The sequence below is a fragment of the Bolinopsis microptera genome, chromosome 12, assembly GCF_026151205.1.
Source record: "Bolinopsis microptera isolate Bmic1 chromosome 12, MBARI_Bmic_1.0, whole genome shotgun sequence".
In the NCBI taxonomy this organism is placed as follows: domain Eukaryota; kingdom Metazoa; phylum Ctenophora; class Tentaculata; order Lobata; family Bolinopsidae; genus Bolinopsis; species Bolinopsis microptera.
In genome coordinates, this window is record NC_087083.1 from 2,318,821 (window position 1) to 2,338,402 (window position 19,582).

Consider the following 19,582-nt stretch of genomic DNA (forward strand, 5'->3'; position numbering starts at 1 on the left):
AGGTGGTCCAGATATTATACCTGAGATTAAGACCAATCTCGGACCCAGTGAGACTCATACTTTAACTCTGGAAGGGCAGAATGAGGCAGATAAGATAACAGAAGAACTCTGGTCCTCAAAGGTGAAGAAACATGTTGCATCAATACTGCCCAGCATCCCTATTAAGGGGGTCTCAGGTGTCAAAGAAGGCACAGCAAGGTTAATATTCAAGAACAAGGAACTTATGGAGAAAGCTAAAGATGCTCTTAGTGTGGACTACAAAGTGTCTGCAAAATCCCACACCGTGACAATGCTTGAACCTAAGCTTACTATGTATGATCTCAAAGGAGATTTTGAGTCATCTGAAGAATTGCGCCAGAGCATCCTTGATAAGAACAGTTCCATTAAGAGTTTAGTTGAAGATGAGAACAACACTTTCAAGGTTATTTTCCTGGAGAAAAACAAGACCTGGGCATGCCTACAAGTGTCAGTGAAAATCAGGCAGTCTATAAGGGAGTCAGGTGACTTTGTAAGATATGCAAATAACTTTCTGCTCCGAGGAGGAGAGAAAGTTATTTGAGGAGAGCCGCTCAGACATGGGCACCGTATTGTGTAAATTATTTAGTTATCTTTATACAATATCTTTGTCGCATATTAGCGGGATAGTAAATACAGTGTTTTGTTTCGTTTCGTTTCGTTTCGATATTCGACAGTACCATGGTACTGGTAGTAGCAGTGTTTAAGTCAAATAAAGCCAAAGGTAAGGGCAGACATGACGAACAGATATTAGACAAAGACATATTAAACAAATACGGAAACTTATAAAATGAGTGAAATGGGACACCATGACACGTACACGTGTATAATCTCAACCGCGCAGTATGATGGCAGATAGTTCAAATAGTTCAGGGTATCCTGGACACCCTGATCGTTTAAATAAACAGTATGTTGATGCGATGATGTGCTTTGAAGCAGTTTGCAATTAGCTGTGTGTTAAAACTGCGCGGCTGAGGTGTCCAAACAAGGATTGGACGCCCTACAATCAACACTATGATTTCACAAATATCTATATCATGCGTGCGCTTACATTCGAACGTTTGGCCGGGTTAAATAAAATAAAAGCTTTATATCGCGATTAGATATTTCTGAATACTATTAATATTTCTATTTTCAAGCACCAGCCACCTGATAATAATTTTAGGGCGTCCGTAGCCGCATATGCACTTTTTCCACATTCATTTACTGCCTGAAAAATGTGAAAATTCAAATTGTAACGAATTAAATTTAAGGTTTATTACATTTACATCAATCACACTTTGTAAAACTCTTCTTGGGTTGATTTGGGATGAGGCTGCAGAGACCTTTATAGAAGTTTAGATATTTGAAATAAGGATTTCTGGGACCTAGGAGTCAGAGGATAATTAATAACACTTTATTACGCTTACTTTTGTTTTAGTTGGTATCTCGAATGTCCTGAGGCTCACGGTTCTTGTAGAATATCAGAATTAGGCCTCGGTTAGGGGTCCTAAACAACACGTGGCTATGTAATTGTATGTGAACGATCCTCAATGAACCGCATGTACAAATTAAAAGAACGATTATTTCATCAGATCTTATTTGTTTTAGGATAAAAAACATGTACAGCATTTACATATTTTCAAAATTCTCCGCCAAAAGTAAAAATCGCGGGTACATATAAATCAGTGAAATCATTTCATTATTATATTAGACAAAAAATAGCCATAAACACTATTTATAGATTAAAATATCTTCTTATTATAAGATCAAAATTTAGATTTTCAGGAATGCAGCGTCATTCATCAAAAACTTAAAACAATTTAACAACGTTTAACTCTAGCAATATTTGTTCTCCCTATTAAAATACTTCTTCACTTTAAATTATAACCCAGGAGGGGGATTTAAAAAAAAATATAAGAGATACGAAAAGTTTGTTTTAGCAGGAGCTTTCAAAATACATGTGTAAATAGTCTTCAGTTATAACCCATCTATTATGTACTTATTACTTATAGCAAAAACAGTGTCTTACTTTGGATACTTTGGAGAGATTCGTAGATTCCTCTACTGGGTCATCGAATAGTGTCGAATCATGTTTAATTTAAATTTCATCAAAATGACTTCACGCCCACCCTGCACGAATATCAAATGATGCCAATTTTATTACAAATAATCGTATGACGTCATAGTCTCATATACACTAAAATAATGTGAAGTGTCATGGTAGTGATTCCCCGGTTAAAATTCATGATATTATCAGCATCCATTATAAAGTGGCGTTACATCGTCAAAACCTCTTGACAACCTCGTGACGTCATGACAACCTCGTGACGTCATGACAACCTCCTGACGTCATGACAAACTCGTGACGTCATGACAATATCGTAACGTCATGACAACCTCGCGATGTCATGACAATATCGTGACGTCATGACAACCTCGCGATGTCATGACAACCTCGCGATTTCATGACAATATCGTAACGTCATGACAATATCGTGACGTCATGAAAACCTCGCGATGTCATGACAACCTCGCGATTTCATGACAATATCGTAACGTCATGACAATATCGTGACGTCATGACAACCTCGCGATGTCAATTTGTCATGAAAACCTCGATCGTGAGGTAATGTGACTCTACGTGTCCTGTTCGCTGCGTGATACCCTCTGAAAGAGAGTCCTAGTAATGGTACCAGTGGTGGAAGCTCGTGGGGGGTCCAGGATGGCAAACCCCTCGTCCGTCATCTCCTCGACTCCATCTGAAACAGATATAAAAATTACTCCTCTGAAAGAGATGAGCACTGTGAAATATAATTTAAATTTTAAAAGAGAAGTAGGAAATTATCCCAAGATTGCAGACAAATATTTTTGAAGAACTTATTTTTCCTTCTTATTCGATTCTTCAGATTCCAGCCAGCTATTAAATCCAGAAATATATGAGTTGGATTGGAAAATGCCCTTATTTGGAAATAAATAATTAGACAAAAAGCAATCTGATAGACAATAAGCAGAAAAATACAATTCGGTGTTGAAATGTCAAAGAATAACACTATTTTCTCACCACGTTCACGGAAGTATGTAAGATCTTCTTCTACCGCTACAAGTTTCTCTTTAGCTATGTTCCTGGGTAAGTAAGTGACTGGTGAGTTATATTTTCGATACAAAATCTTAAAATTCTATTTCAATTAGCATTTCAGAGCATAAATGCGTCATAAATCACAAATAAAGGGGAGCTGATTTCCCTGTTTAATTGCGTTTCGGCCACGGCCCTTTCAGTAGAGCAGCTTTCACTACAGCATAGGTGGGCGCAACCTCAGATCCGTAGGCAACCCTGTCAGGTTTGAAGCTGGAATGGGCAACTGGAGCATCTGTCGTTCACACAATAATTTAGTGTCCGACCTGCATCCGACCGAATCGGTCCCCACTGGGAATCGAACCCCGGTCGTCTGCGTGAGAGGCGAATGAATTCGGGCATATAGCTTCTCTGCTAAACATTTCCTTGTGTTTGAAATCCTCACCTCTCATTAATGAGAAGAGTCATTTCCTCGACAGTGAATTTGTACCCGTTCTGTTCACATGTACATTTGTTAACCTTGCGTCTCCGGACTGTCGGACTGTAACTGGACAACACTTCTCGAATAACCTGTGGGGTTAATTAAGTAATTATCTAATTAAGTAGGTAATTATATTAAGTGATTATCTAATTAAGTAGGTAATTATATTAAGTGATTATCTAATTAAGTAGGTAATTATATTAAGTGATTATCTATTTAAGTAGGTAATAATATTAAGAGATTATCTAATTAAGTAGGTAATAATATTAAGAGATTGTCTAAATAAGTAGGTAATAATATTAAGAGATTATTTTATATAGGTTATAGATTGAGAGCTAATCTTATTGTGGATAACATTAGAAGTTTGCTGCTATAATTTGGTTAGTTCAGTGATCAAAACTAAATTCGGGAAGAGCCAAATGTTTATTGACAGCACCATATTCAATATAAAAGTATAAAATAAAAGGATAGAAACCTGAGCAGCGGACCGTTTGTAATCAGATTTAGCTCTCTGTATGTCCTTATCCTCCTGCATGTCCTGTAAGAGGATTACATAGGATTTCACAGGATTACACAGGACTGTAAGAGTGAACACGTGACAAGTGTAACAAGAATTGCGCCCGTTGTTTCGTTTTGGCGGACGCTAGATTTCCATTTCACATTTACTATAAAGTATAAGCTCCAATCAGCTCACTTCAGTCTTCATGATAATAATATTGATAAATTATGCATTAAGTACAGGAAACACTTGAAATTCAGTTCAATTGCCAAAGAACTTAACTTGTAAAGCAAAGAACTTAAATTGTAAGCAAAGGTAAACTATACTCGTGTACACATCAATACACTACGCGTGCCACGTACAAATTGGGCTTATAACCTAATATTATACATTACATCGTATACATTAAAACACAGGTGCGCCGCGCATTCATAGATCACAGGCTAGGCTATCTATACATCACATCTCCGCAAGCAATCCTCGCGCGCGCAACTTTTTCGTTGACATGGTTACTAACTTGTAGCGCGATGCACTACTGGGTCGCGCGCGCATCAAATAATGCTTCTCGCAACCACAGTAGTGTGCAAACCAACATTCGAACCACCAGCAGCTGGTGGTCAATTTCCTACGAACGCGACTTAATTTTGGTTCAGACTGGAGTCGAGCGCTACGTTATAGCTGTATATATAGCTCGTTTCACGACGAAATCTTCATTTATTGAGTTTGTCTGTCGATCATGTTGGAGTTTGTATTTTTAATTTTGTACTCGAATACTGTTAATTTATTTTTATTAAATAGTTGTTTTTCGTAACAGCACACTAGTACGTGATTCCTTTTGTTATTCTTACATAATTAGGAAGATTTTAAACTTCAATACTATAAATAATCAAATATTTACGAACACCGATCATCGGTATGTACCCATTATGCATTATTGGTATCGAAGTCTTATGTTGAGCTGGATATCGAAAAATTTCAAAATGTAAGGCTGTAATTTTGTACTTGTTTAGGTGTAGAACTAGGATTAACAACTTGATTGCTAGGAGCTAGGAAGAGATTTTAGTAATGATGACCCTTTAAACTTAAACTATATCTCTAGTGCACTTCGATCGGTTTTCTTTTCAATTTTGATAAAACCTAGTCGTGATCTTTGTTTCAGAACTTCACTAATTTGTTAAGTTTTGTAGTTTATATAGACGGAACATGAGCAGATACCATTTGATTAATTATAATATATCCGATTTGAAATATTATTCTGTCGGAGTTTGAGTTCAACATGGACACATTTATTAACATCCCGCATGAATTTGTGTCGTCTTTACAATTTTTTGCGCTGAATTTGTATGCTTATTAATACTGCCGCATGATATCAGTAGCTGCTATAAAACTAGAGTGTATAGCATGTGTATTATACGATGTTTCCCACGTAAAAATCGCAGGTTGTTTTGGTGCGGCTGGGCACTCTACTGGTGATTGACACCAGAGACTGAGAAAAACTTTGACATAATTTTCAAGTTTGATATGACCTAATAACTACCACATTTACAGGAAGTATGGTAATACATTCTTGTCAGCTGTCTGGGCAAATCTTCTCTCGCAGAATTGGATTAAAATTTAATGTATTTTATTTCTCACTTCCAACGATGTCGCAATTATTAGGTAAAATTTGAAGTTATTTTGAGATTCAATTAATAAATTTTAGATTGCAGCTTGATATCACTTAGTATGTACATTGTACTCGGTTGCAAGGGTAGAACTTATGAGAATACTATCATAGTAGGTATTATTGCACTATACTATTATGGGTTCATCAAAGTTCGTATCATGATTTGTCACAATTAAACCATCGAGTCACTTGAGGAAACCCGTTAAAGCTCGCAATTGGCGACGAGATAAAGTTTGTGGTACCTCTAGATGTTAAGTTAACTCTTAGGCTCCAATCTTCCTTACTATACCTACCACTCCTTCTTCCTTGATAAGAAGTAGATCCATCTGGAACAGTGAGCTGCTTCTTCCCTTCTATCCCGTACTAGCCTACTCAGCTCTCTCCAAACCGTGAACAACTACTCCCGGTGCTAGAACTTTAACCGCATAATTATAACAGCACAATTCTTTCGCTTGAATCTCAGTCTGCTGTAAGACTGCTGTACCGGTAGAGTTTTTACTTGTATGATTCAGCAATCTGCTCTTTAGATGGTACCGTTACCTCCCGCCATAAGACTGTGCCGTCTTGGTGACCTTGAGAATATCATAAGGTCCGATATATAAAAGCACTATCCAATATCGAGACCCACTCAGGATCCCGAACCACGACTCCTTTCGGTCGTCTGTACTTGCTTTTTTCCTCCCAGCATGGACTAAGTCAATGATACTGTCTTACATCGCTGGCCTTGTTCTTATAAGTGTTCACTCGGCGCTCACAAGATAACATGTTCAGAGATCTGTTGCAGAACCTTGTCGTGCCGTCATTTATATACTCCTTGACTAAGAGCTACTTTACACCTACAGCAAAAATGTGCTAAATGATACCCATCCTCTCCTCACATTACTGTACTTGCACTTACCATCCTCATCTTCGCCATAGAGGTGGTTAAGAGGGTGACGTACACAGCATCTAGCACGAATCCAATAAGTGAGTCTACAGTGCGTGTCGAAATACATTGCATGTACCCTTATATATTAATTGAGACAGAATTTTAATAAATCAACAAATTCTTAAAATTTAAAAAGGTAGAATTTAATTCTATGGCATTTATTGAAACCTGCTTTTTTAAAGTTGAGAATTGGTTTCAATTTCTAGAATATCACGATAATGTTGACTCAAAACTGTTTCAGGCAGCTATCAAGTCTCAAGATATGACATAATTTGATAGAATGTTAGTACCAACGCTATCAGTGCATTGAAGTCGAGTTCTCGATACAGGTATTATAATTAGGTTCTATCGACCGTTTTTGTAGTCTTAACTCATTTTTATTTGTTATTATACGACCAATTAAAACCTAGCAAACCAGACTTCTTTATGTGCTAAATGTTACTTTAACCTTAATAATAGCAGCATTGTGGCAGATATCCAGTTACATTTTTTCCAGCCGTATATTATAAATATACAGGGTGGGCCAAAAGTCAGTGTGCAAACGTTGGCATTAATAGCTCAGTCACTGAGTGCCCAATTGAAATAATTGGTTCTGGTATGACTTACTACCACCACTGGTTCGAGAAATTTGTCAAATCGAAACATATTTGTGTTCATTGTTTTCAAAAGAAGGTTCATTTTCGCATTTATTTGATAGTTTGGATAATCGGATCGAGCCAAATTTTATTGAATTGTGTTTAGCCATTTAAATTACGTTTGCTCTAAAAAAATGAGAGTATATATATATTACTCATGCAACTAAGATAAATTGAGTATAAATACTCAATTTATCTTAGTTTAAGTTGCAAGTTATATAACTCATTTTCTAAAGGTCTCGTAAACTTTAATCAATTACAGAGAGTGTGGCCTCTTTTTCACTGAAAAGACGCCATCAGATTTCATTGCATTCTGGGACCAATTTTGGTGTGATTTAAAGTATCCTACAAATTGGTGTTTACTGTTTCGACTTTTGTAAAATCACTGTAACAATATAATCTGTATTCTTATAGTTTCAACCATAATAGTGAAATAGAGGGGCTGGCCAATAGCCACACCCTCTGTAATTGATTTAAGTCTACGAAACTTTCAGAAATTTGTGTGTAATTCGGAGATAAATTAAACAAGTTGTTATCGGCCACCATGTGTAAACGGAATGTTCTAGCAGACTGTATAATACTATAACATACATTTTCTTACACACACATAATCTAATCTCTGGAATGTTGCTATGATATCAATGGCAATGTTTTGATACTGTGTATTATCATGATTATGCCTTACAGGCCGATCTTCCGATGGAGTTTCGGTTGCCATGGCAACACATCAATATGATAAAGAATTTGTAAACGCAGTCACAACTCTGTCGTGTACACTGTACGGTGCGAGCGGTTATTTTATGATAGGTAACATCTACTTTTTCAGCATTTGCGGGATGACCAGTTCACACGTATATTTTCGCAGACACAACTTCGCATAAAATTATATCCAATTATTCTATAACCAATTATCTACACGGACTTCTGTCTAAATATGAATGAAATCGAGAAAACCAAATATTATATGTTTCATCCTGAAGTGCTGAGTTCTCAGGCAGTATAATCATGATCCTGATAGATATCGAAGTCTCGGGTCTCCTTAAATGATTGTCTCTGCTGCTTAATATATCTGGATTGTCGTTGGGAGGCGATGCAGATTTGTTTACTTTTAAGGGGGAGGTTCTGCTCAGCAGGAGAAAGAGGTGATGCACATTTTGTATTTGTCTGACATGTAGGACTTGAGCCACGTTTCCGTAGGTGCAATAAACGGTAACGAGTGGTTTTTGGATTTCTCCTGAATAAGAGCTGAGATTTTTGGCACTTCCCATATACTCGCACTTGATGCACTAGGATTCATGGACTGGACATTTAAGACGAGGCATGAGGAATAACGGGCACGTGCAGTGTATCCTCTGAGGCGGTAGGAACTGCTGGTAGTGGTATAGTGGGAGCGCTGTTCCTGGCTGAAGAGGTGGATGTGGTCTGGGGTAGTGGTAGGGCATTTGAGTTTGAGGGAGGCTGGACCGGTGGTCGACTATTTCTGATAGGAGTCCGATCCTGGTTTGCATCGTTTCCAACAGTCTCCGTAACTATAACAATCCTGTGATCTGGTATTGGTTACTTAAACTTATTTAATTGAACATGGTGTTTGACGTTGGAGCTTATCACTTTACAGTTTACATCACCTTACCTGAATAATTGAATAGGATGAATACTGAATAGCATTTATTAATGCTTTCTTTACCCGGAGAACTCTGTTTTACTTGTCCCTCGGTAACACAAGACCGTGAGCCGTGACACTTAGTCACAATAATTAAGTCATAAGTCAGAAAGAAGTCCATAATTCGTACACCCATGATTATGTTAAATATAGATTGACTCCAGTCTCCATTGTTCAATGACTTCGTCAAAATGTTTTAGGAAAATGTTCACAGATTTGTTAATTTTGGACTCAAATTAACGTTGAGAAAAACTGAATTTATTTTGGAAAAATCCCGGCTAAAACCAAAATCCCGGCCGGTACTGGTACAAAATCGCCAAATACCAGCCGGTATTCCGGCTGCGCCGGTTATATCCCGGTCGAGTTCTGTCTGAGACCTAATTTTCTCTATTTCTCGTGCAATTTTAGATCAGACACAGTCATCTAAATTATTTAGGGTTATTTAATAAGAAGGTTTAAATTATAAGCAATTAAAAACAGTTGGGACTATCATTGTTTGTGAGTACATATTATACGAATATAAGGTGGTTAATATAATTATAACACATTTAATATAAAACATTTAAGACACATTTTTTTATTCCTGCATTGTACTCATTAATTTAACTAGTAATATTATATAAAAACCACATTTCTATTTGTACAGGGAGCTGCTGGTAAACTACCGTCGCTATACATCGACTATCAGAGGCGGCTATTGAGGGCGTCCCGGCGTCCGTGGACGCCTTAAAATTATTATCTGGTGGCTGGTGCTAAAAAATAGAAATAGTAATTAGTAATAGTGTTAGGAAATAACAAATCGCAATATAAAGGTCTTCATTTACTATCATACGTTTTAATGTAAGCGCACGCATGATCTTCGTGAAATTTTGTGTTGTAGGGAGTCCAATCCTACCTCTGGACTACTCAGCCGCGCAGTTTTAACACATAGTTAATTGTAAACGTTACAAAGCACATCGTGCGCATCCCACTACAGGTAATCTATTATGATTTGCCTCGATTTGGGGGTCCAGGACCCTTTGCAATTTGACTGCTATATGATACTGCGCGGCTGAGATCGTACACGTGTGGTGTCCTGTTTCACCCATGTTATAAGTTTTTGTTTTTGTTTGCTGTCGCCTGTAAAGTGTTACACATTACATTTACAAGGCCCTGTATGTAATGTAATCGGTAGTTTGGAGGGATCAGCTTGAGCCGGCTCCCAAGCCCCCCTCCCCCCCAGTCCATCGATTGGACCCCCAACAAAACTGCCAGCCAGCTCCCACGAGCCGCCTCTGTCGACTATGACTACAATCCTACTTTTAAAAACAAACTACATACATATCTCACATTTGCGAGGACTACTTCATCACAAGCAAAAAATCGACATTGGTAAATAAAGGTAGGTTCTTTTCACTGACTTCGTTAAATGAGTTACATATTTTCACACAAATTACGTACGTGATCATTAAAGGGTTGCTTGTGTGCAGTTACTTCTGGGCCAGCGCCACCCTGTTGGGAGTTTTCACATAAGTAAATTTGCCGATAATACAATTTTACTCATTCTGGACATGTTACCTATATTATCATTATACTAGTATTTCTTCAGGTCTGTCTTCTATAACCACGATGAAAAGAAAAGCTGGGCGAAAACATTTGAGACTGCAGATTGCAGAACTGGAACACTCTATTTGAAGACAGTGGCTGCTGAGTGCTGAGCTGCATCAAATCTATCAGCATCATGTAACTTCGATCAGGAACAGACTCCATTTCATTTCCGACAACTAGCACCTGTTTTCCCTAGACTTACCAAGTATTAAGTAACTCCATTAGTATTAGGTTAAATTAAAGGCCCTACATCGAACAAGTCTAACAATTAAAACTTAAATGCAAGAGTGCACAATTTATCACTAAATATCTTCCTCTTTTAATTCTAATCAACACACGGTTTCGTCTTTGTTTCACCCAATCGTGCTGATAATCAGTAATCATGCACTCTGCACTCTAACTTCGAGATGTTTCAAAAGGGCTCCCGACGAGTTGAATTAGATCAATATTTTCTTTTGATACATAGATACTGATTGGGAGGTTCATCATACTATTCTTGTCACATGGTAACGATTAACGATTAGCTGATCAGCTTCCAGCATCGACAGGCCGAAATCCATAAATATAATCAGTTGTAATTTAATATTTATCATCGTCCGGATCATCATAATATTTTAATTTAAAGTTACAATTGAACGGTGTTAAGAAAGATAATTTAAGAGAAATGTTTTGAAAGTGCCTGATTTCGAGTATAAGATCTGTACTGATACATTAATTTTCAGATTGTTATTATAGTTTATTTGTATTTTTTATATTATCTTATCCGCACAAGTTCGGAAGCCATCTGAACGCTATTGCCAGACACAGGCATATATTTATTTTGGGGTATCATGCTCTCAGAAATTTCAACTCAGTCCGATATTATAGTTATACTAACCTGCATTGCATAAGGTTAATTGTCTCGCAGTCTAGTGCATAAACCTTTTATTTTGTATAAACCCTTTATTTTGATTGGGAAAACTTTAGTTTAATGTGGTTACCGTCTCTAAAGTTGGCATGATAGTTAATAAACTCTTATCTATTATGTCACTGAAGATGACGCCTTGCAACATGTTTGACGATAGCCTGTAGATTGATAGTTTGATCTAAGTATTTACAACAATTCATCTAGTTTGATTGATTCAAAGGGAAACAAATTCCTCTCTTATCTATTATGACTATATTTAAATTCAATCCTGTAAAGTGATACTCCTTTTTTAGTAATTTAAACATGTGTTTTCTCCTTCTGATTTTTAAACTATTACCGGTCACGCTGAATAATAATGACATCAGTGAATTTAAAGCTATCGTTAACATCACTCAGAAAATGCGCGTCTTTAGCGCGTGTCTTGTTGTTATGCATCAATCCTTCGGTAGATCGGCGAGATGCACCACTGTGCCTCACCGAGCTGCGAAGGATTGACATCGTGAATCAAGTTACTAACGTAAGGACTGACGACATATTCAGACCCACCTACTGCAATCTCTTGACATACGTTGCATGCCACTTTTCGCGCGCGAAGCGCGCGCCGCCGAAGTGCAGAAAAAGTATTAATATCTCTGATATTTGGATACGAAACATGTATCAAGCAATCTCCAAAATCCACGTTTTTCTGCAAAAACGTCCATTCGTAACCTTTCACTATTGCCTTTTTTCAAAAGGGTGAAAAGGAAAAAATCTACCGAGCAGGTCTCATCTCACTGGATTATAATATCCCTTACTAGCCTTACTTAAACTTTGTGTAGGAACTTAATTTCAGACGAAACACTATTCAAATGTAGTAGTTCAGACACGTGCTTGGTACAGAATACAGATATCCTCGTTGAATTGGAGCCAATAGAATATGTCAGTCACTTACCTCGTGTTTGGCAGTTCTCGTCTCTTCGAGTGAGTCCCAGCTGCTTCTGTCATCTGACTGTGTGTAAGAATCTGATCTGGGCCGGGTAACGTCATCTGACTCCGGGTGATTTAACTGCGGGAGATGTAATGAAATTGAACGAAAGAGTTACAGTTTGGCTGAATTGCGCATGATTTTGTGCATGTCAATTTAGTTTTCGACCAAACATCGACAAATTTTAGCTATCCTTATAAGCCTGAAAACCTTCCTATTAAAAACATGAACAAGTTACTAACTTTAAGTGACAGAGTGACCTAGAGCATACCCAACATTTTTGCAACGGAATTTCTACCATGCTCATGTACCTTGTTAATGCACTGTTGACTGTATGTACATGCTGAACAGCGCGCATTTAGCTATCCTAGCGCATTTATAATTACATTGTTGATACCACACTTTGAATACAATCTCAAAGGCCGCGCAATACGTTCTGACACGCTCCCCCTTAGGTCATAGCTCTGTACTATCCTGCTTAATGGAATCTGCCATATTATAACCTTAGTCCGACCTGCTCTCAGAGTGATTTGTACCGCATAGTTCAACGGCTTTTATCATTATACACCTCGCAAGTAGCTATCAGGAGTGGATTAATTAACTCAAATAATTAACACTTCTAGTCTAATGTTTATTGTGTGATGTATATTATTCATGGGTTTAAACCTTTAAACAATACGAATAAACAACTTATAGTGGGCTGATCAGGTATATTTGCGGACCAACATAGGATGTGTAGGCTCTTCCTTCACGAGTACTGACCATCAAGCATGTGTGCTTTATAATAAAGTTAAGTGAATTTCGCTTAGAACTTTAGAAGAACTTAAATTTCATTTTCATCATTTAAAAACGAACCTCATGAACAGCAAGCTGTGCCTCAAGAGTAGCTAGCTCGTTACACAGAGTATCATTCCTCGCTTGTAGCACTTTCTGAGAGTGCACACTATCCTGTAGCCCCGCTTTTAGCTTGAGGATCAGTGCTGACTGCTTGCTGCTGTGCTGTGATGATAGAAGTGTCACGTGGGGTGAATACTGTGCTGTGATTGGATAAGAGCCAAGAAACTTATCTCTTTTTAAAACTGAACACAAAACTCAAAACTGATGCATTCTCACTCTTATCTTTAGTAACACGATACACAGAGTCACATTATAGAAAACGTTACTAAGATTTAGTAATGTTTTCTTTAGTGCACTTTTCTTTAATACACATAACAACATTACACATAGCCAAACAGTGGAAATAAGCGTGAATCTCGGATGCGAAATCTAAATTTGTAAAATTTCAAAAGATTGAAAAAAGCGTGAATGCTGGAGCCTGTGTGTTTGAAGTGTATAAGATGTTTATTGTAATAAACTGTACATTAGTACAGGGTGGGCCAAAAGTCAGTACCCATACGTTGGCTTTTATAGCTCAGTCACTGAGTGCCCAATTTAAATACTTCTTTCTGGTATGACTTAGTACCACCACTGGTTCGAGGAATTTGTCAACTCGAAAAATATTCGCGTTCATTTTTTTCAAATGGAGGTTCATTTTCACATTTATTTGATAGTTTGGATAGTCGGATCAAGCTAAATGTTATTGAATTGTGTTTGGCCATTCGAATTACGTTTGTCCTGAAAGAATTAGAACTGTAGCTTCTCAGATAACCGAGATATTAAGCATAACGAGTTTATTCATTACGTGTGATCAGGTGATTGGTTTACCTAATCACGTGATAAGGTGCCCCCGTTAAACATTATGGGAATTGTTAAGGGTGCCCAATTAAGGTGTCGTGTCACGGTGTCACATAATCACCCAGTCAATATTGTTAACGAGATACAGAAAATGCTTGATAACTTCGTCATTTCTAATCCGTTTTGCCTCATGTTTTCAGATCATATGCAACATTTGATAATCTACCGTCTCTGAAAAAATTAGGCGTTCAGCATGTTCAGAGAAAACAATATAGGTGTTTTAATATTGAATGGGCGTGGTCTAAAATATTCGAATTTTCAAATTTTGACGACGGAATCCTCGAACCAGTAAGTACAGTATGCCATCTGCAAAGCAACAGCTCTCAAATATAAAACACGGCGGAGCTATTAAGGCCAACGTATGGGTACTGACTTTTGGCCCACCCTGTATATAACTGATATCTAACTGTCACGTGACAGTACTGACCATGTTGAGTTCCTCGTACTCTTCTCGTAGTTCATGTAGTGTGGTTGTCTGTACTGATATCACATCGTTTAGTTTATTAAGCACCTCGCTATCGCTCTCTTTCTTCTCTTTCTCCCGAACCTGTAAGTTAAGTAACCTGTAAGTTAAGTAACCTGAAAGTTAAGTAACCTGTAAGTTAAGTAACCTGTAAGTTAAGTAACCTGTAAGTTAAGTAACCTGTAAGTTAAGTAACCTGTAAGTAACCTGTAAGTTAAGTAACCTGTAAGTTAAGTAACCTGTAAGTAACCTGTAAGTTAAGTAACCTGTAAGTAACCTGTAAGTTAAGTAACCTGTAAGTTAAGTAACCTGTAAGTAACCTGTAAGTAACCTGTAAGTTAAGTAACCTGTAAGTTAAATAACCATCAGCTCGTATTTAGAAGACATATTTATGTAAGAACTTATTTTACAAGTTACTGAGCCGTTACAAACCTGACTTACTTAATGTTAATTGTAATATTATATTAATTATAGGCTGATCTGAATAGATAAAATAAGGTTGTGGTGAAGTGATGCTGGCTTCTCTCTCCTGGAGTAAACTACAAGGAACCAGCTATTCAAATACAACTATTTATTACTATTAGGTATATTTCATTTGATTGATCAGAAAAAGTCGCATCATACCAACTTTTGATATCCACTATCTTCTTAATTTGGCTTATGACAAGAGATATTGGCAGAAATTACAGTGATGTAATTTTACAATTAGTTATTTGTTTTATATTAGGGAAAGATTAGATTCGGGCGTTGTTTTCGTAACTATGCCTTGTTTAGAACTTTTATTTGATAATAACTAGGTAAATCAGTATATAATACAAGCATTATTATATATATAAGCAATTAAGCATGTGTAATGTGTGTTATGTACTTTCAAACCCTAAAAACTCACCTCGTTTAGAATTACAGGGAGATAACGACATATTTATCATAACATACTTAGTACATACAGTCCGTGCATACTGCAGTTCCGCAATCCGCGTGGTTAAAAAATGTGTTTCTAGTTAAGAGCTTAGAGCAAGATCTACAAAACCGATACTCTGACTAATTATTCACCGAGTATTCTCTTGATGCATTCTCTAGTTTAAGCACGTACAAAATTACAAAAATAGTGACTTTTTTACGTAATGGAAGAGGCGTGCTGCCAAACTGAGGCTGATTTATAAATGTACCAGCTTACAATGCAGGTGTTATTATATCTGCTAATTATTTAATTACATAATCATTTAATTACTGAACCAGCTTAATTAAATCAGATGTTACTCACCTCTCTATTAAACACAGTGGAACAGGTACTCTTCACCACCATAACCGTGTATTAGATTAAGTGTACTGTGTACATATATAGTGTATAAATACACGCCCAGTACAATATGTACATCCGATACTCGTATTGTTTCCTTATTCTGGTGCAGACTCGTGATGTACAATAACGCGGGTGCAGCAAAATGGTAATTTTACTGCTGGAATATGGAGAAAGCTAGTTTAATATTGAACGATCAGTGCAACATAGCTCATTTAACATGTGGTATTCAAAGTGTAGTCATTATATTGTTCATCAGATGAGATTATCACTATGAAATCGTGCTGAGACTCGTACACCTCAATCTGAACACAAGGAAATGTTTTATAAGTCACATAATATAAAACAATTTGAGAAATCTGTTCCACACTTGGTACACTTTTTCAGGTGATAGGAATTTCATTCGATTTGAGATATTTTGTCATGTGCCGAAACCCCTCACCAGGATTACAAATCAAGATTTTGGTAGTCCGTATTTCTGTTTACACGCGGGAGATACCGACCAATCAGGTTCCAATATTGACCAATCAAAACCAGAATCACTCTCTCGTTGGAAAGATCCATTTGGACAATGGACAGTCTTCTTAAAACCCTCGTAATTAGTGTTATCTGTAATTACTGATCTAATAGAGTACTAAACCATGTATTCTCTTGAGTCTTGATTCATTCTCTAGTTAAAACACGTACAAAATTACAAAAATAGTGACTTTTTTACGTAATGGAAGAGGCGTGCTGCCAAACTGAGGCTGTTTTATTTCCCAATGAAATTAAAACCTCCGTAATTAGTGTTATCTGATGGAGAACTAATGAAGTACAGTGTGTAGCTGTTTCAACACTGTTTCAACACTGTTTCAACACTGTTTCAACACTGTTTTAACACTGCATGAGGGCAGCTCAAAGTTGTAATCGTATCCAGAAATATATCAACACAATATAGTACAGTGTAATATATTCTATAATGTATTAATAATGTATTAATATTTACGATTGAAAGAAAAAATGTAGTGTTAAATCACCGAAAAAATTGATGAAGGAGTAATATGTTACCTTCAGTAAATTTACGTCTGACAGCTGAATAGTGCTTGACTGTAATTCTCCCAACAAACGCCCATTTTCCTCCATAAGTCTTGTATTCTGTGCCTGAGAGTAAACAAAAGGGTAGAAAATACTTCTGCTCAGAATTAGTAACAACCCTAATTACAGAGTATTTGAAAGTAGTCATGGAAGCATGAACATGATGTACTTCAAGGAGACCCGCTTGTGACTCGACTAGTTTCGGCTTTTTGTACTTGATACGGCTGTAATTAGTTTAAGACTAATTACAGCACTACAAATCTCTTACATTTATTGAGGTGATACTCTCTCGGGGATGAGTCACAAGCGGGTCACCTCGAAGTACAAGGTACAATAGCTCTAATACAAGGTACAAGAGCTTTAAGCATGGTACAATGTACTGGGTACATGAGTTCTAATACAATTTACAGGAGCTATAATACTAATAGAAGCACCTTATATAGTGATTCGTTGACTGATTATGCCTAATATGTCAAAGCGGGCAGTGTTAAAGATTAACGAGAATTCTTCGGGTGATCATAAGTTATAACATAATATATAATAGACACGAATGTTGTATATTGTACATATTGTGTATATGTTAGGGAGGTTTATCAGCAGTGAAGATTTGCCACCTAATGAAGAAGGAGGAGGAGGGCGTCCAACTATTTGATTAATTTAAATTACGACATGCTGGCAATTATAACTTTATATTTAAAATTAGCCCTACTAACACGCCTTCAAATTGCACTCAATTAAGAACCAAATTTAGTGACATAATATCATTATAACGAATAGGACTCTGATTATTATTAGTGAAAATTATTATTTTTGCATATTTTCACATATTTTCGCATATTTTCACATATGTTTGCATATTTTCACATATTTTTGCATATTTTCACATACCTGCAGCTCCTGAACACGACAGTGAGACAACTGTTGTTGGTGCATGTGTGCTTCTCTCTCCTGCGCGAAATAAATATTCAAAGCTATGTCAAATCAAAGAGACTCCCAGTCACTAAATGATGCATTTTTCCCATTTCAATTCAATTTGAAACTACTATTGATGAGATTGGGAGAATTATTTACATTTTCAATCTTCTCACTTTACTTACTTCTTCTAAAGCCAGTTCGGCGTTCACAATCCTCAACCGTGATTGTCTTTTAGAGGAAGTGAGGGCTTCAAACTGTTCCAACACACTCACAACTTTGTTCATTGTGACCTCAATCGCACTGTACCCATATCTGAGAAAACACTTGTATTAATTAAACGTGTTCATTAGTTAGATAATTTTAAGATTTATTTAAAAACCTCATCTTGAAAACACTGTACATGAATAACCTGTCAATTAAGTCAATTAAGTCAATTAAGTCAATTAAGTCAATTAAGTCAATTAAGTCAATAACCTGTCAATTAAGTCCTCAAAAGCGGATCGTATCGCAGCAAGCTGCTCGTATACCGAGTTCTCATCGAGATTCTCCGCTCCGTCAACCGTCATCATTATGACATGAGCTAAGAAGCTTAGGCAAATGTTACTGTCAGTCACATTGGTCATTGAGGCATTATATAGTTCTAATATACCATTACATAATGACTTTAATATAATAGGAATAAGAATGATAAGACTGTGACTCAAAAACTGTATCAAAATCTATCACTCTCATACACACACACATACATACACACACACACACACACACACACACCAATTGACTGCACTTTTTTTCTTCCCCCAAACTGTAGCTAAAATCTGTGTGGTAAAATCTCGATTTACCGCATTTGTTCCCTTTTCTAAACTATGCAATAAATCTGTTTGGTACAATTTAGTGTGTACTGGTTGCTAGGTATCCATTTATCACTAACCATGGTTAGAGGTAATGAAGAGAAGGTTTTTAACTTGTAAAAACGGTGATACTGCCACATAATCCCGCTTAAACACATACCACAGTGTCAAACCGTCAGAGCCTTGGTTATTTGACTAGTGTGGTTCCTTTAGGGTGTTCTGAACATTTTAGTGATAGACTTCAGAGAATAGATGTGATCCACCATGTCCAGTGTCTACCAATAATACAGTTTACAAATTCGTAAATATGTCCTCCAATTTTCCTTTGATAATGACGAAAACTCGATCAGGTCATTAACTTTACTCACTCCTCTGATTTGCCACTGACAATGGTTACTGCCAGTTTTATGCAATTTTGTGTTTTTTTGGTGTACACACTTTGGATACTGGTCTTATATATTGTGTGAGATTACAGTTTGCAAAATGACTGACTTTTTGCTTTTCATTTTATTATATGTTCAGAATTTATATCATTTAAAAGTTTTTATAGCTTCAAGACATTTCATTGTTCACTTCCAGATTAAATCTTCAGTATTGGAATACCATATCGTGGACTAATTTCACCATTTGAGAAGTTGAATGAAACTTCTTCAATCAGAGCTGTCATCACAATGATTGTATCTTCATAAGCTCTGAGATCATATGATAGGCAGTGGCGTAACGAAAGGCCCTGCTGACCCCGCTGTGCAGGGGGGCGCCGTCTTAGGGGGGCGCCAAATCGTCGTTTGAATATGGGACAATTTCGAAAACTTAACTAAAGTACTAGCAAAACTGCGCGTTTTGCTCTA

The 19,582-nt window shown here is 36.8% G+C and overlaps 3 protein-coding genes and 1 long non-coding RNA gene across 8 annotated transcripts in view; 2 read left to right on the forward strand and 2 right to left on the reverse strand.

Moving 5' to 3' along the window:
* Nucleotides 1-19,582, reverse strand: part of LOC134823994 (arginine kinase-like) — a 97,835-nt gene that overhangs the window by 15,238 nt on the left and 63,015 nt on the right. The window lies entirely within an intron of this gene.
* LOC134823993 (inositol-trisphosphate 3-kinase A-like) overlaps nucleotides 1-19,582 on the forward strand; it is a 110,065-nt gene that overhangs the window by 461 nt on the left and 90,022 nt on the right. Inside the window, exon 1 of one of the 4 annotated variants that reach the window (XM_063835615.1) lies at nucleotides 17,236-17,246. The exons of the other annotated variants lie outside the window; for them this stretch is intronic. The gene's annotated coding sequence lies outside the window, so the exon portion shown is untranslated. Of the gene's footprint in view, nucleotides 1-17,235; nucleotides 17,247-19,582 lie in introns of those variants that run through there. 4 annotated transcript variants of the gene reach the window in all.
* Nucleotides 1,647-18,467, reverse strand: LOC134823995 (uncharacterized). The gene is made up of 11 exons (XM_063835622.1): nucleotides 18,358-18,467; nucleotides 18,066-18,195; nucleotides 17,857-17,916; nucleotides 16,942-17,034; nucleotides 14,559-14,678; nucleotides 13,253-13,396; nucleotides 12,365-12,478; nucleotides 4,027-4,089; nucleotides 3,516-3,640; nucleotides 3,059-3,120; nucleotides 1,647-2,756 (listed from the first exon to the last, which is right to left on the reverse strand). The coding sequence occupies exons 1-11, from the start codon at nucleotides 18,450-18,452 to the stop codon at nucleotides 2,635-2,637; spliced, it is 1,128 nt and encodes a 375-aa protein (XP_063691692.1). The 5' UTR covers nucleotides 18,453-18,467; the 3' UTR covers nucleotides 1,647-2,634.
* On the forward strand, nucleotides 10,226-11,735 carry LOC134824239 (uncharacterized). Its single transcript, XR_010161365.1, has 2 exons — nucleotides 10,226-10,320; nucleotides 10,528-11,735. It is a non-coding gene; the product is annotated as an uncharacterized LOC134824239 (long non-coding RNA).